Source organism: Scyliorhinus torazame, chromosome 6, assembly GCF_047496885.1.
Source record: "Scyliorhinus torazame isolate Kashiwa2021f chromosome 6, sScyTor2.1, whole genome shotgun sequence".
NCBI classification, from domain to species: Eukaryota; Metazoa; Chordata; class Chondrichthyes; order Carcharhiniformes; family Scyliorhinidae; genus Scyliorhinus; species Scyliorhinus torazame.
In genome coordinates this window covers 167,488,886-167,504,492 of record NC_092712.1, presented here as the reverse complement: position 1 = coordinate 167,504,492, position 15,607 = coordinate 167,488,886, and the positions used below count along the sequence as shown (strand labels likewise).

The 15,607-nt window shown below is 43.5% G+C and overlaps 1 protein-coding gene across 5 annotated transcripts in view; it reads left to right on the top strand.

The window, feature by feature from the left end:
• LOC140425138 (cytoplasmic dynein 1 intermediate chain 1) overlaps nucleotides 1-15,607 on the top strand; it is a 502,251-nt gene that overhangs the window by 450,905 nt on the left and 35,739 nt on the right. For 4 of the 5 annotated variants that reach the window (XM_072509063.1, XM_072509064.1, XM_072509061.1 and 1 more), the window contains exon 15: nucleotides 7,003-7,143. The exons of the other annotated variant lie outside the window; for it this stretch is intronic. In XM_072509063.1, the coding sequence (XP_072365164.1) occupies nucleotides 7,003-7,143 (141 nt within the window). The remainder of the gene's footprint in view (nucleotides 1-7,002; nucleotides 7,144-15,607) is intronic. 5 annotated transcript variants of the gene reach the window in all.

The following is a 15,607-nucleotide window of genomic DNA, read 5'->3' as shown; positions in this document are numbered from 1 at the left end:
ACCCATCCCCATCCCAAACCTTTTAAATGATTAGTTTAATTTCCATGTGGTCCTGTTGCAGTCTCCTCAAAAGGCGAGATGTAAACCTCCTCATACCTGAGTCATTATGGGGCAAAAACTCACATCTGTGAGTTTTGTGTCAGTGTGACATCAATCTTGGTGTAGGTATGGGCTTCATTTGGTAACTTTCTAACTTTGTTTCAACTTTTCTTGATCTCTCTGTGGTGGAAAAGATGTTAATTCAAGTGAGGGTAAACTTTGTCATGGGCTGGGTGGATGAGTAGGAGAAATGAGGTAAGAAAAGTGTTGACATCATGATTGGGGAGTGAAGGAAAGATGAATGGAGCTGGCAGGAGAGCCCCCATGAAGTCGCTAGAAGAAAATCCCTAGAGGAAAAAGTAAGTACAATATTTTTCATAAAGGTCAGTTATTTGAAAATGTTAAAGCATATGTTGAAAATATAAAAGGTTGAAGTCTGCTGCGTTTTATTTTAAAAAGGGACATTTTACAGTCTAGAAATTAGGTTGGTTTGAAGTCCCCAAAATGGTGGACAGAGCGAATGTACATGCAGTGCCGCACAATAGAATGTCACCTGCCATATTAGGGTAATGATAATCAAATCAAAAGGTATCCTTACAGGCATTAGGTCCATTGTATGCACAAGATATAAGCTTAATGCTACTTGACATTCTTGCTGCAATATAGGTTTGCCCCGAGGCTCTCTGCACTCAAGGAAATCCAACTTGCAGAAAAAATGTAAGTAATTTACCTATAATCCATCCAGCCAATTGTCACCATGACCTAGCGTTGACCTGTGTGTGTGATCATTCACCTTAGCCAATAGGCTCCTTGACCACCATCCCCCAACAACCACCAGCACTCCCCTAAACATGGGATCTCCTGAATCTCTAGGTCTACATCTCCAATCCCCATGCAAATTAGAGAAATTGATTAGCCCACTAAGAGATGCAACATTTTCATATTTACATAATCAGCCTTACCAGACCACTGCACCACCGCAATTTGATGAGCCTCAACACATGCATTTGTAGCACATATGCACCTAGTGCCAATACATAAAACTGCCTGAAAACTGTTATTTTACATTGCTATAAGTACTTTGTAAACAAAATGTACAGCAATTGCACTAACCTCTCTTAACCCAGCATGCAATATTGAAGAAAGAAAAATCAGAAAAGCAGTTTCAACGATTAGGTGATTTATCGAATCGCAAATGCCTTTAAAGCTGCCCCTATGATCTAGAGTGATGCTGCCTTTGAACTTTAGTACTTGTCTGCACTCAGTAGCTGTTGCCAGTGCAGCAATGTGTCATCACCACACCGTTGTCAGTGCTTGGGTGCCTATTTGGCTGGATTTTAAACTATAAGGTCTGCAGTAATATAAGTGGAGTTTTCATGATGAAGGGTATGTTTTGTTCAGTGGAACATATTGAGACTTTTTTAAGGAGCTGTTATTTTGGTTTGTGTTTTGTCCAAACCATGACTCATCAAGGTACTTCAGAGCACATGGATGAATTCATAATGGTAAATTGTTTAATTTTCCATTTTTTAAAACTAAATCCAAATAAGTGTGGCAAACTACCCAATATGCATTTATAATCATTGAATGATACAACGCAGAAGGAAGCCATTCGGCCTCTCATACCTATCCCGTTTCTCAGAAATACCCATCCAATTAGCCTTATTTTCCTGTCCTTCCCCAAAACGTTGAAAGTTTTTCCTCAAGTATTTATCCAAGCTTTTTTATTTAATTTTCTTTGGGCAAAATTCTCCCAAAAAGTTTCTTAGTGTCGTCTTCAGCCAGAAACAAGGTGCAATAACTACCGGGTAGATCAACGCAATCCAAATCGCAATCCACTCACACTTGGAGCCAGGGGTGATTCATGCCATGGGACCTGAAGAAGCCAGCAAGGTCAGATCCTCCGAGATCGGGCCGCCATTTTTAAAGGGTGCCCTGATTTCAGAATAACACTGTACCCCCCACCCCCCAATCACTGTAAGGCTCCCACACCACTGGAAAGGCCCCCTAATTGAGTGATAGCCCGCTTTGAGTTCACCACAGGCCTCCCTCTCCTTCATAAGAACTAGGAGCAGGCGTAGGCCATCTGGCCCCTCGAGCCTGCTCCGCCATTCAATGAGATCATGGCTGATCTTTTGTGGACTCAGCTCCACCTTCCTGCTCAAACACTATAACCCTTTATTCCTTTATTCTTCAAAAAACTATCTATCTTTATCTGGAAAACATTTAAGGAGCCTCAACTGCTTCACTGGCAGGGAATTCCGTAGATTCACAACCCTTTGTGTGAAGAAGTTCCTCCTAAACTCAGTCCTAAATCTACTTTCCATTATTTTGAGGCTATGCCCACAAGTTCTGCTTTCACCCGCCAGTGGAAACACCTCCCCTCATCTATCCTATCATTCCCTTCATAATTTTATGTTTCTATAAGATCCCCCGCATCCTTCTAAATTCCAACAAGTACAGTCCCAGTCTACGCAACCTCTCCTCATAATCCAACCCCCTCAACTCTGGGATTAAGCTGGTGAATCTCCTCTGCACACCCTCCAGCGCCAGTACATTCTTTCTCAGATAGGGAGACCAAAACTGAACATAATATTCCAGGTGTGGCCTTTCTAACACCTTATACATTTGCAGCATAACCTCCCTAGACTTAAACTCCATTGCTCTAGCAATGAAGGGCAAAACTCTATTCGCCTTCCTAATCACCTGTTGCACCTGTAAACCAACCTTTTGCGACTCATGCACTAGGACACCAGGTCCTCCTGCGCATTGTATTCCATCTGCCAGACCCTAGCCCATTCACTTAAACTATCAAAATCCCTCTGCAGACTTCCAGTATCCTCTGCACTTTTTGCTTTACCACTCATCTTAGTGTCGTCTGTAAACTAAGGTCCTGCCCCTTGTGACACTGTCCCCTGGCAACCTGCCAGGTATGACGGTGCCAGGGGGCAGCAACCAGACCGAGCTCTTTCAAGGAGGCACTTCCGAACAGAGGAACCCCCAGCAGAAAGAATGCAGTCAGACAGAACACCTGCTCTTTCTAAGAAGCACTTCAGAACAAAGAAACTGCTTCTTTTAAAAATAAACTGGCAATTAGAAACGATTCAAAAGGGAAAAGAGTTAACAATCCATGAAGAGTTATAAAACCAAACCCTCCTTTGAAATAGCCTGAACCTGTTGAAGAGGCTTGCAAGAATGGACTATGAAATTGAATGTAAACAACAAAGTTCAAAGCTTTTAGGCATCTCAGCAAGCCCAGAGGCTTGAAAGGATTAAGAGGGAATGAAATGTAATGTGAAAAACGCACTTCAAAGATTTCCAACACATCAATGGAAACTCTTTTACCTTCATCCGACAAATCATTGATATTGACATGCTGGGAGAGATTTTAAAGTTTTTCAAGGCTACAGAGGGAAAATTAGCCACACGATCCCCAGCATAAGCCCCTCTGTGCCCACCTCTCCTGAAGAATGCCCCCTCAGCACCCTGGCTGTAAGTGGAGAGGGTGCTCACCCCTTGCATCCCCTTGGTGTCCCTGGTGCCTCGTCCCTACTTTCAGGGACCAGTAGTGATTTGCGTCTGAGTGACTTCCTGCTGCAGGGGCAGGTGAATACTGGGATGATGCTGGATTGAACTTTAATCTCGTTAATGAGATTAACATGAATGGAAATGAGTTTTGATTAGGTCACGATCCTGATCATGACAGCTAGAGCGGGCCAGGAGAAAGGGAAACTAATTTGTGCCCGGCATAAATCCCGTTTTGGGGCTCTCCCGCAATTCTCCCAACATAGCGGAATTTGCGCCAGGTGCAACATGGTCACAGAATCACCCCTATTGAGTCTGCTTTCACTAGTTTTTCAGGCATTGCATTCCAGGTCCTACAATTCACTTTGTGCCCTGGTGTGTGTTGCATAAGCACATTTATTGCTAATATGTTTAACAAAAAATAACTTTTAAAGTATTTGCAATGCCATAAATGTGTTTTAATCTGACATTTTTGTGAAAATATGCTTGTTTTAGATGCTGGGTGTTCTCATAAAAGGATTAAGTATTGTACTAGCTCTGGTGATAACTGGATTCCCACTCAAAATGTAGTGTTTGAATCCCACCATCAATTGGCAGTCAGGTTCAAATCTTCATGGGAATATTTTGACAGACCTGAGGCATACTAGTCAGTAGGCTGCCTTAAGTAGCACAGTTTACTGTCTTAGGAATGAAAAGGCATCAAGGGAACCTGACCTGTGTTGAATGTTTTGTGATGGTCATTATGGAGCACCATTGGCGACACAGTCCAATACCTAGGGAAGTATAGCTGAAGGAGGACATTGTGGAGGCAGAAATGGTTTGTGGAGGAGTATGTTAGCAAGGGATTGTTTTTTTTACCACCATTGAAGATGAGCTGGAGGGAGTTCAGTGTTTAAAGAAACCGAATATTGGTGGTGGTGCTATCGTGCTAAGAGGGTTCTTGTAAAATTTAAAAGTGCCACAATTTAACATTGTGTCTTTTTTGCTAACATTGAATTGTTAGATCTTAAGAGAAAATAGATTCAAGCAGAAGTAAAAGTCAAGCTTATGTAAAAGTTCCGTATCCACCCCTTTTCTCACTGGTTGACTTACCGACACCCTAGTTATTCAGGTATCTGTCACAACACATTCTTTCCTTTCCCTTGCCAGATGCTTTGATTTTCTTGCAACAAAAAGCCAGACTGATCATCATCCCTTTGTTGTTTGACTCATTTATCAAACTCGATTATAAAGAATGCATTGCCTTAAAAACAAACCGCAAGCATGTAATCAGTTTGTCTTATCGTCAGACTGAATTTATTACTAACATACTTTCTGAACATTTGAGCATTTTAAATCTGAGTACAGTGTATCAAATTGTAAAGTATTTCTCCTGTACTTTATCAACTGCTGCTGCTACTGTCCAGTTGGATATTTACAAAACCTGTTAAAGAGGTTGCTCATATCCGTGCAGTAGTAATAATGTGACTGAATTTATCTTGGACAGCAGATGAAGCTTCACTTTTGGAAACTGACAAAATACTCATACAAGTAATTCTAATGTGAATTTAAAGTAGGATGATTTTACCTTGGGGCAATTTTATTTTTAAGAACTATATTTGACAGTCCTAATTTGTTGCTGTAAATCTTAATCATGTTTCCCAATGTGAGTCAAAGCAAACCTGATTGTTGTGAGGTTATACTTGCAACTAATGAATGAGATCATATTTAAAATAATTTTACTTAGCATGACAGTAATAGTTAATGTGTGTCTGAACTCCTAATAAAGATCATAATAGTATCCCTATCGGCAGCACGGTAGCACAGTGGTTAGCACTGTTGCTTCACAGCGCCAGAGTCCCAGGTTTGATTCCCGGCTTGGGTCACTGTCTGTGTGGAGTCTGCACCTTCTCCCCGTGTCTGCGTGGGTTTCCTCCGGGTGCTCCGGTTTCCTCCCACAAGTTCCGAAAGACGTGCTTGTTAGGTGAATTGGACATTCTGAATTCTCCCTCTGTGTACCCGAACAGGCACCGGAGTGTGGCGACTAGGGGCTTTTCTCATAGTTGGAGTTAAATATGCTGATTTTCACAGCAACTTAGTTGCAGTGTTAATGCAAGCCTACTTGTGACAAAAAAGATTATTATTATTATAGAAAGCAATAGGTGCCTTGTACTTGCATTTAAAATAATGCTGTAATATTTAAGAATGACACCCAAACAGGTAGTTTTTCATCAATTTCTGAAACTGTAGGATTTTGTTTTTCTTATTTATGTTGGGTCATGTGATTTGTCATCTGCTGATCAAAATAAAGATAAAATTAAAATCCTGCTGTATAATATGTTTCTGGAGCCAGTGACCTTTCTGACCCCAGTTGTGGTGGCAGAAGCCAATGTGAGAAGCAAAGAAACTATAATATTTCTCATGGGTGTCCTTTGCAATGCAATTTATTTGCACCTGACAAATGAAATACCATCACAACATGATGTGGCCAGGTGTGTTTTAACCTTCCTGGGATAAGTGTTCATAATACATGGAATTTGAGTAATTTACTGTTGATTCCTTCAAAAATATCTCTGGTGGGAAAGCAATTCATGCTGAGAATAAATGTGCAGCAATAAAAACCCAATTGGATAGGAAAACGTGTGCAATTTATAATATCACTACAATGAGAATAATAATAATCTTTATTAATAATCTTTATTAGTGTCACATTAGGCTTATATTAACACTGCAATTAAGTTACTGTGAAAATCAGCATATTTAACTCTCCAAAAAGGCAGTCACCTATTGAAAGGCAGAATTGGGGGATGTGTGGGGGAAGGTGAGGAGGAGAAGCAGTTTTCGTTTAAATGTCTTGAGAGAAGATGACAGCTAATAGCAGTAGTCAATATGTTGATCTGTAAAGTTGAACATTTTGTCTTTGATGTTGGTCAGTTTGTCTTTGCAGCTTTCCACACTGTAGATGAAATGTCTGGAATGGAGATAAGCAGAGGAGAGGGCATATGGCCCCCAGGGAAACTGTTCACCTCAATTACGGCAGCCACTGCTACATACATTTTTTCACTAGATGGCACTCTGTATCTATAATGGCAGGCTATTGTCTGAAAGCCTGCAGTTATATCCTACTGCCTGGTTCATTTTGCGCATCCCATAATCCTTGGCAGGTTTACCACAATTTGATTCATTTGGACATGTAACCTCCTACTTGTCGTGACTGAATTGTGAGTTAAAGGCCTATACATCTACCTGTCTCGGGAATGCTCATGTAGCCTTTATGCTATTCATTTTTTTATTATCTTACTGGACAGCTGTTGTATTGAAGTTACAGCACACCTTTGCAGACTTTCATCTCATTGGTTTATGACACTTTGAAAATGTGCAAAGTTTTTAATTAGACTTGCCAGACAGCCTCAGGCAGAACTAGCGCCACAAAGTCTTCTTGCTCTCTCCGTCTTACAGCACAACAAACCTCTCTACTCCTTTGAAGACAATGCAGACTATGTCTACGACGTCATGTGGTCACCAGTGCATCCTGCATTATTTGCCTGTGTGGATGGGATGGGGCGATTAGACCTCTGGAACCTCAATAATGACACCGAGGTGAGGAAGAAATTAACCTTTTGTGATTTAATCACCTTTTTTAATATATTTGAAAATATAAGAACTTTTCCAGTTAGTAAGTATTAGTGAAGGGTCGTAATTCTCTGCAACATTCTTTGCCTGCTAATTTTCAGAACCGAATTTAACTGAATTATGGAAAATGAAAACACATGACCAATTTATCAAAACAAAATTATTTAAAAATTGGATTTTTTTCAAGAGTTTGTAGCTTGAACTCCTAACACAGATTCAAATGTGTGCATTATATTATAATCTCATCTTTTTGCAAGTTCAATATTAGGTTTGTTAAGGTTAGGTTTGCAAGATGCAGTAAACTAAAATGAATATATGCATAACTATGACTGAATTCGCTCTTCATGTAATGGCGTTTGCTGGGTCACAAGAAAGCCAACAGTTTTTATTAAACCCAATATTATTTTCACTTTTCCTTATTATCTATAATATATATATTAATTTTATTTTTATTTAATGTTACATCACCCATAAATAAAATTGTGGGCAACTCACTTCAAGCTGGATGTCAACGGACTAGAGATGAAAAAAATCTTTTGAAGTGTCCACAGCAGGAAGCGGTTCAGCCTTTTTAATTATGAGCCACACAGCTGCAGGATATGAGTGGAAAAGCTTTTTCCACATCATCTATGTTTTAGGAAGAGATTGCAGTACTGTCAGTTATATTTTGTGAAATGTGCCAATCCACCAAATGTCAATTTTAAAAAGCATTTAAATATTCAGTTTGGTCATCTCTTGATTTGGTAAAACCTTTTCTATTGATACTTGACTGTTTAGATATTTAACCTTTTCCGTTCCAAACTAATACTGCAGAATTCATGACTCCTTTTACCTATACTCCATGCATGGAATTCTCCCATTTTGAGACTAAGTGTGGTGTTGGGCAGCTCCGGTGGCGCCTTTCCCGCTGACCAGGTTCCCACGCCAAATTCTGCACTTGGAACCTCCTTAATTATGCACAGGTGAGTTCCTCTCTGAATCTCCTGGTGGGTTAGCAGCCTGCCTTCAGCTGACTGGTTCGAAAGTCCCACCACATTTTTAAATACTAGCCTATCACACTCCAATCACTCTCTCCAGCCCTCCCATCTTCGCCAGTCATGCAGGAAGCCAACAACCGAGAGGGAAAAAGCTAACAGCCTCAAATCTGTTGCTCCATTCGATCATCTTCCCCCTGAGGACATCACTTGCAAGGCACCCATGCCCCACTTGGACCTTTACCCACTGCCTCTGGAGTCTTCATTCATCCCCTTCCAATAAGCAATGTGGAATTCTTCATCCACCTCCGTGTCCTTTCCGTTCTCTGCTATTGTGAGTCCTTGCCCGAGCCCTCCCCCATACTCTCTCCTCGTACTCCAACCCAAGTTGAACTTTGGACCTTTGTTGCGGTGACTACATGAGTCCCCCAGCATAGTGCTGTCCAGATAGACGTGGCGTGTGGGTTTACCGCTGGCGTGATTTCCCGCTGGTGTGACACAAGATTTGAATGGTCACAGGATGGGATGTCGGCAGGCAGCTGTTATAATGAGTGTTCATTAGATGCAAACGAATGCAAATGATGTTGTAAATGTATGACCAACCTACCATTAACCCGCTGTTGGTGCCCCTGCTGGCATCAACTGACAAAACCAGACAAGTTGAATACTCACTGCAAGTTTGATTTACTTTTATGCTGCTTTTATTACTTTTTAGACTTTAACTATATGTTTATGTTATAATCTGTACAAGGGTTATTGGATCGGCCCGAGCCGGTTACCCTGGGGAATATGAGCTAAAGGGGAGCGGAGTTGTAGCGGGATCAACCGGACATATAAACCCAGATGTGTGCCTGATCGTGGGAGTTCCTTCGGGGAGTGGAGCGTATTGTGTTGGCTTGATAGAATATTAAGCATGATAGAATTTTTTATCAAGATGGAGAGTGAATTAGTTGATTTGGAGACTAGGGTGCTGAATCTTAATAAAGGGAACTATGAGGATATGAGGCGTGAGTTGGCCTTGATAGATTGGGGAGAGTTACTTAAAGGGATGACAGTGGATAGACAATGGCAAACATTCAAGGAACACATGGGGGAACTACAGCAACTGTTCATTCCTGTCTGGCACAAAAGCAAAGGGGGTAAGAGGGCCAATCCATGGCTTACAAAGGAAATTAGAAATAGTATCCGATACAAGGAATAAGAATACAGATTGGCCAAGGAAAATAATAGGTCTGAGGTATGGGAGCAGTTTAGAATTCGGCAAAGAAGGAGGAAGGGATTGATTAAGAAGGGGAAAGTTCAGTACGAAAGGAAGCTTGCAGGGAACATAAAGACTGACACTAAGAGTTTCTACAGATATGTGAAGAGAAAGAGATTGATAAAGAGAAATGTAGGCCCCCTACATACGGAAACGGGAATGCATAATAAGGGACAAAGAAATGGCTGAGCAATTGAATACATACTTTGGTTCTGTCTTCACAAATGAGGACACAAGTCAGATCCCAGAAATGTTGGAGAATGAAAGGTTTAATGAAAGGGAAGAACTGAGGGAGATCAACATTAGTAGAGAAATGGTGCTGGGAAAACTGATGGAATTGAAGGCGGATAAATCCCCAGAGCCTGAGAATCTGCATCCCAAAGTGCTTAAGGATGTGGCTCTGGAAATAGTGGATGCATTGGTGGTCATCTTCCGGGATTCTATAGACTCTGGAACTGTCCCTGCAGATTGGAGGGTAGCTCACGTCACTCCGATATTCAAAAAGGGAGGTAGAGAGAAAGTAGAGAATTATAGACCAGTAAGCCTAACATCGGTAGTGGGGTATATGCTTGAATCTATTATCAAGGACTTTATCGCAGAACATTTAGAAAGCAGTGGCAGGATCAGTCAAAGTCGGCGTGGATTTATGAAGGGAAAATCATGCTTGACAAATCTATTGGAATTCTTTGAAGAGGTGACCCGTACAGTCGATGTGGTATATTTGGACTTTCAGAAGGCGTTTGACAAAGTCCCGCATAAGAGATTATTGTGCAAAATTAAAGCACATGGGATTGGTGGAAATGTATTGAGGTGGATAGAAAACTGGTTGGCAGAGAGGAAACAAAGAGTCGGGATTAATGGATCCTTTTCAAATTGACAGGCAGTAACTAGTAGGCTAACACAGGGATCGGTGCTGGGACCCTGGCTATTCACAATATATATTAATGATTTGGATGAGGGAACAAAATGTAACATCTCAAAGTTTGCAGATGATACCAAATTAGGTGGGAGGGTGAATTGTGACGAGGATGCAGGGATCCTACAGCAAGATCTGGACAGGTTGGGCGAATGGGCAAATCAATGGTAGATGCAGTACAATTTGGATAAATGTTAGGTTATTCACTTTGGAAGCAAAAACAGGAAGGCAGATTACTACCTGAATAGTTGTAAATTGGGAGAGGGGAGTGTGCAGCAGGTGGTAAAGAAGGCTAATGGTATGTTGGCCTTCATTGCAAGAGGTTTTGAGTATAGAAGCAGAGATGTGTTGCTGCAATTGTACAGGGCCTTGGTGAGGCCACACTTGGATAGTGTGTGCAGTTTTGGTCTCCTTCTCTGAGAAAGGATATTCTTGCTCTCGAGGGAGTGCAGCAAAGGTTTACCAGACTGATTCCAGGGTTGGCGGGACTGTCATATGAGAAGAGATTGACTAGGTTGGGATTGTTCTCGCTGGAGTTCAGAAGAATGAGGGGGGATCTCATAGAGACTTACAAAATTCTAACAGGACTAGACAGGATAGATGCAGGGAAGATGTTACCAATGGTGGGTGTGTCCAGAACCAGGGGTCACAGTCTGAGGATTCAGGGTAACCCATTTCGGACAGAGATAAGGAGACATTTCTTCACACAACGAGTGATGAGCCTGTGGAATTCATTGCCACAGGAAGTAGTTGATGCTAAATCATTGAATATATTCAAGAGGCGGCTAGGTATAGCACTTGGGGCGAATGGGATCAAAGGTAATGGAGAGAAAACAGGATTAGGCTATTGAGTTGGATGATTAGCCATGATCATAATAAATGGCGGAGCAGACTCGAAGGGTCAAAAGGCCTCCTCCTGCTCCTTCTATGTATCTAGGTATGTAAACCTCTTCTTGTTTTCTTCATGTGGTCACTGCCTTGAACCTTAACACTGGCGAAAAGGGTGGGATGTGGAGCTGAAGACAGTGCTCTTTCCTCCGGACCCGGTCCCCTTTTCGTAGGCCCCAGGAGATCGCCTTATCAGCCAAGGCGTGCCACTCGTCAGGGAGCTGACGGCGTGTGGCGCAGGTACCGACGATTGGGCACAGTTTGATGATGGGTGCAGTATTTCTTGGTGCCATTATTGAGGTCGAATGGTAGAGTATTGTCCTCCTCACGGCTTGCGGACCATCCACCTCTGGTGGAATCAAAAGTCTGATGTGCCCCGTTGCCCCGGACTCGCGGTCATTCGTGGATTTGATCGTCCTGGTTGGGGACTATTTCAACCCTCCATCGTAGTTGTCCAGCATTAACGGTTTAATAAGGCTGAACGAACTTTGGGAGAGTCCGTCTCAGAGTTTTGCAAATACGGGTCTTTGTTGCCTGAAATGCTGCACGACTCACTGGTCTGCGGGATCCGAAATGCGGCGACCCAGTGTAAATTGCTAGCCGAACCACAGCTGGACCTCGAGTGCCATTGCGATAGCCTTATCCAAGACAACAATTGAGAAGTGTTGACTCTCCTTCAGTGTCCACGGCATTCCGGACGTCTTAGACTCCGATAGTAGGACGCCTTTAACCAGTGTGGAGCTTGAGGTTTTTACATGGGAAAACGGGGTACGTCATGTCCGCACCGCGCCGTGCCACCTCGCGCCTGATGGATTGGCTGAGCGGGCAGTCCAGACATTCAAATGTGGGATACAAAAACAGGCAACAGGTTTCCTCGCTACCTGGTTGGTATGTTTTCTATTTTGCAATTGGACGACACCTTACGCTACCACTGGCATTGCACCAGCAGAATTGCTCATTGGTCATCGGCTGTGGACCGCCTCAGCCTTATTTTGCCGGATATTGGCAGGAAGGTTCGCTGCGGACAGGAGCAGATGGAGCTTGGCTCTGGTGAACACATACTACCCCGGCAGTTTGCATCTTGGGCACGATCTGTGTCCGAACATTTGGTGATGGCACTACTTGGGTTCCGGGCATTGTCATTCGATGAACAGGGCTGGTGTCGTATTCAGTCCACGTACAGGACCGGGAGTCAAACCGACATCTGGACCGCTCCCGCACTGTACGGCCCATCACAGTCTAGCAGTGTCATCGCTCCCACCGCATGCCAATGACGAGATGTCAGAAATTGATAACTCTGACTCTGAGATGGAGGGGCAGCCACTGATGGGGATGACAGCCCAAGCATCCAACCTCGGGAGACAGTTCCACCATGACAATCAACTTGGACGTGTCGGTCCTTTGATCATTATACGCTGCCAGGTCCCACGCCACAGACACCTGAACGTCGCCTCTTGGCGGATACGGTTTTGGACTGGGGGGGGTGGGGGGAGGTGGGCAAGGAGCGTTATAACTTGTATGAGGGTTAGCGGACCGGTCCAATCCTGACCTCCCCTGCTAAAGGAGCTTCCTCCTGTAGCGGGATCAACTCTGATATAAAAACCCTGGCCAGGATGTGGGGCGGATCACGGGAGTCTCTTCAAGGAGTGGAGTTTATTGTGTTGGCTTATGTTATATTAAACCTCTTGTTTTCTTCATGTGCTTGTGTGCTCACTGCCTCGAAACTTAAAAGTTTATTTATACAGTTACATAAGTTTCAAGACTCGCAGCATGAATCAAAAATATCTACTTTCCGTATAGAGGGAATTTGGTCAGGCCAGCTCTGGAGGTTGTGTGAGCTTTCAAACTCAGGATCTTGTCTTGCGAATGTTGTTTCTGGGGTTGTCGCTGATGAATCCCAGAAGTGCCTGTTATTTTATAAGTTTTAAATTAAGCAATCTGTTCAGCTCTAGGCATGATTCGACCTTGAGAGAGAGAGAGAGAGCCTTGTTTCGATGTTCCAAAATGAAAGTGTTATCAGTGAAATGTCCAGTTGCAAGTTGTTCTCTGGTTCCCACGAAATCCATTCTGAAAAGAGACAGTTTTTCACACAAACAAATCTGTTGGCCTTTTTTAATGTTACCCATTGTCCTCTTTTCTCATCATGCCTCGCGGCCATCTTTTCCACTCAGCACCGCCATTTGGATAATTGCAACATGATTTTATATCGGCGGGTTTCCAATTTCCTAGTTCTCACTAGATTATCCGTCCACCGCGGGCAGAATGGAAGAATTCTGTCCCATATATGTTAAATTCAAATAGCTGAAAAATGACATCGGTTTTGATGTAGGTCATCTCAGTCAGAATGAGCTATAATTTTAATCAAACTTACACAGAATTAATAATAATTGCATCTTGTAAATACATTAATGCTTTATAATCCTGGCACTCACTAGACCTGAATCAACACCAACAACTTCAAAATAACTGAGCATGTGCAAGGTTACACCACTGTTTAAACTTTAATTTTACAGCTTTCCTTTTTAACTACAACACTCTACCACATTTTCCTGAAAGATGGGTTACTGGTTTGTATTAGAAAAACAACATTGCTGATCATTATGTTACCAGCATCATACATAATTGCTGTTAAAGCTGCTCATCCTCATGTCGGAATCAACCGGCCGACATTTGCAACCCAGGTTGGCCGACCTTCGCAACACACACCACATTCACTTACCTTTTATGTAAGGGGAGCCTGCTTGGTCCTCACGCTCTTACTCCAATCAGGTTCACAGGAGGAGAGGACAATGTGCATATCGGGTGCAGACTTCAGCCAGTTCCTTGGTGCCGTCTTCATCTTTGTCAAAACTGGCATCGTACATGTCGGTTGTCATGAAGGGCAATAGCAACAAAGCTCTTTTTTACTCAGCACTGGATACTCCTGGGAGATGCTACTACAGAATGTTGAAATCCTCATGGGCTTTTGGTGTGTTTTTAATGTGGTATCACTGTTCATGTACAGCAGTGTCGTATTTTCATTTGGAGTCATCTATAAGTTAATAACTGTCTCTGGGGTCTTAACCTCAAAAGGAATTTTTCACCCATCACTTCTCTTTCAAAATCTGAAACTTCGCCTCTCATTTGCCAGTACTTCCCTGCATATAACACCCACAGGCTTTGCATCCTTATTTGCATTCGCAAAACCATAACAAAACAAATCCTCTTTGTACTGTTTTGTTCCCCAGTTAAGTCTCTTCTTTGTGTTAAACAGACTGTTAGGGTTAGATTTTCCGGCCCGCATGGGCCGAGCGGCCGCTACGACACGACAGGTTTCTGCCGGCGCCGTCCATCCCTGGTTGCTGCCGTCGGGAACGCTGGGGGGGCGGCTTCTTCACCGGGGGGGGGGGGGGTGCTCCTATGGGGTGTGGCCCGCAATCGGGGCCTACTGATCGGTGGGTCGGCCTCTTTCCCCCCCCCCCCCCCCCCCCGGCTAGCTCCTTCCAATTGCGACCCCTGAACACCGGCGCCATGTTGGTGAGGGGCCGGCGCGCGGGTTGGTGCGGCGCCCACTTGGTGCCGCGTAAGGACGCTGGAGTGGCGTGAACCACTGCAGCACCGTGCTGGCCCCCTATGGGGGCCAGAATAGGTCGTGCCCGGGCCCTATTTGCGCCGTCGTGAAACGCAACGGCGTTCACGACGGCGCAGGCATTTGGTCCGAGCCGCGGAGAATCGCCCCCTGGGTCTCTGGCTGTCTCATACTTGTAAGCAAATTATTTATCTTCAGAGTCTCTTGCCTTGCTTGCCAGCAGCTAGAAAATGGAAGAAGCTCTCCTCTGTGATTTGGTGCTAATAGCACGTGCATAGAGGGCGCTTAACATCAAGTGTATGTGCAGGGCGCGTGATCTGCTCACTACTGCCTGCCCCTCCTAGCCAGAAGATTGCACATAGCCTCATTTCTTCTCATTTAAAAGGTGGCAGCGGCTGCCATTCTCAACAAAAATACCGGTAGCGGCCATTGGATGCTTCTCCCACGTTTTTTTAAGAGTCCACTGCGGGAACGCTGCAACCGATCGCTCTGCAATCCTCCTGATGCCCGCCCCCAACCCACCCGCTGGTCGCAACCCACACTTTGAAAAAACGTGATCCTGAGGAGCTATAAATGAGAAAAACAGAATCATTACCAGCAACGGCTGTCACAAAAAAATGAGGCAGAGTTACATTCTCAGATCAATTAATGCTGGTTGAAATTGTAAATGGTGATTTTTAAGAAATTGTTATCTGTTGCATATGGCTCCCTTTTCAAAATCCTGACTACTGTACCTAAACTTGAGTGCATGATATTGGCCATTGATACCGCACCAGACCCCAGTTTTTGTTCCGATACTGGACGAGAAACCCTAAACAATTTGGAAT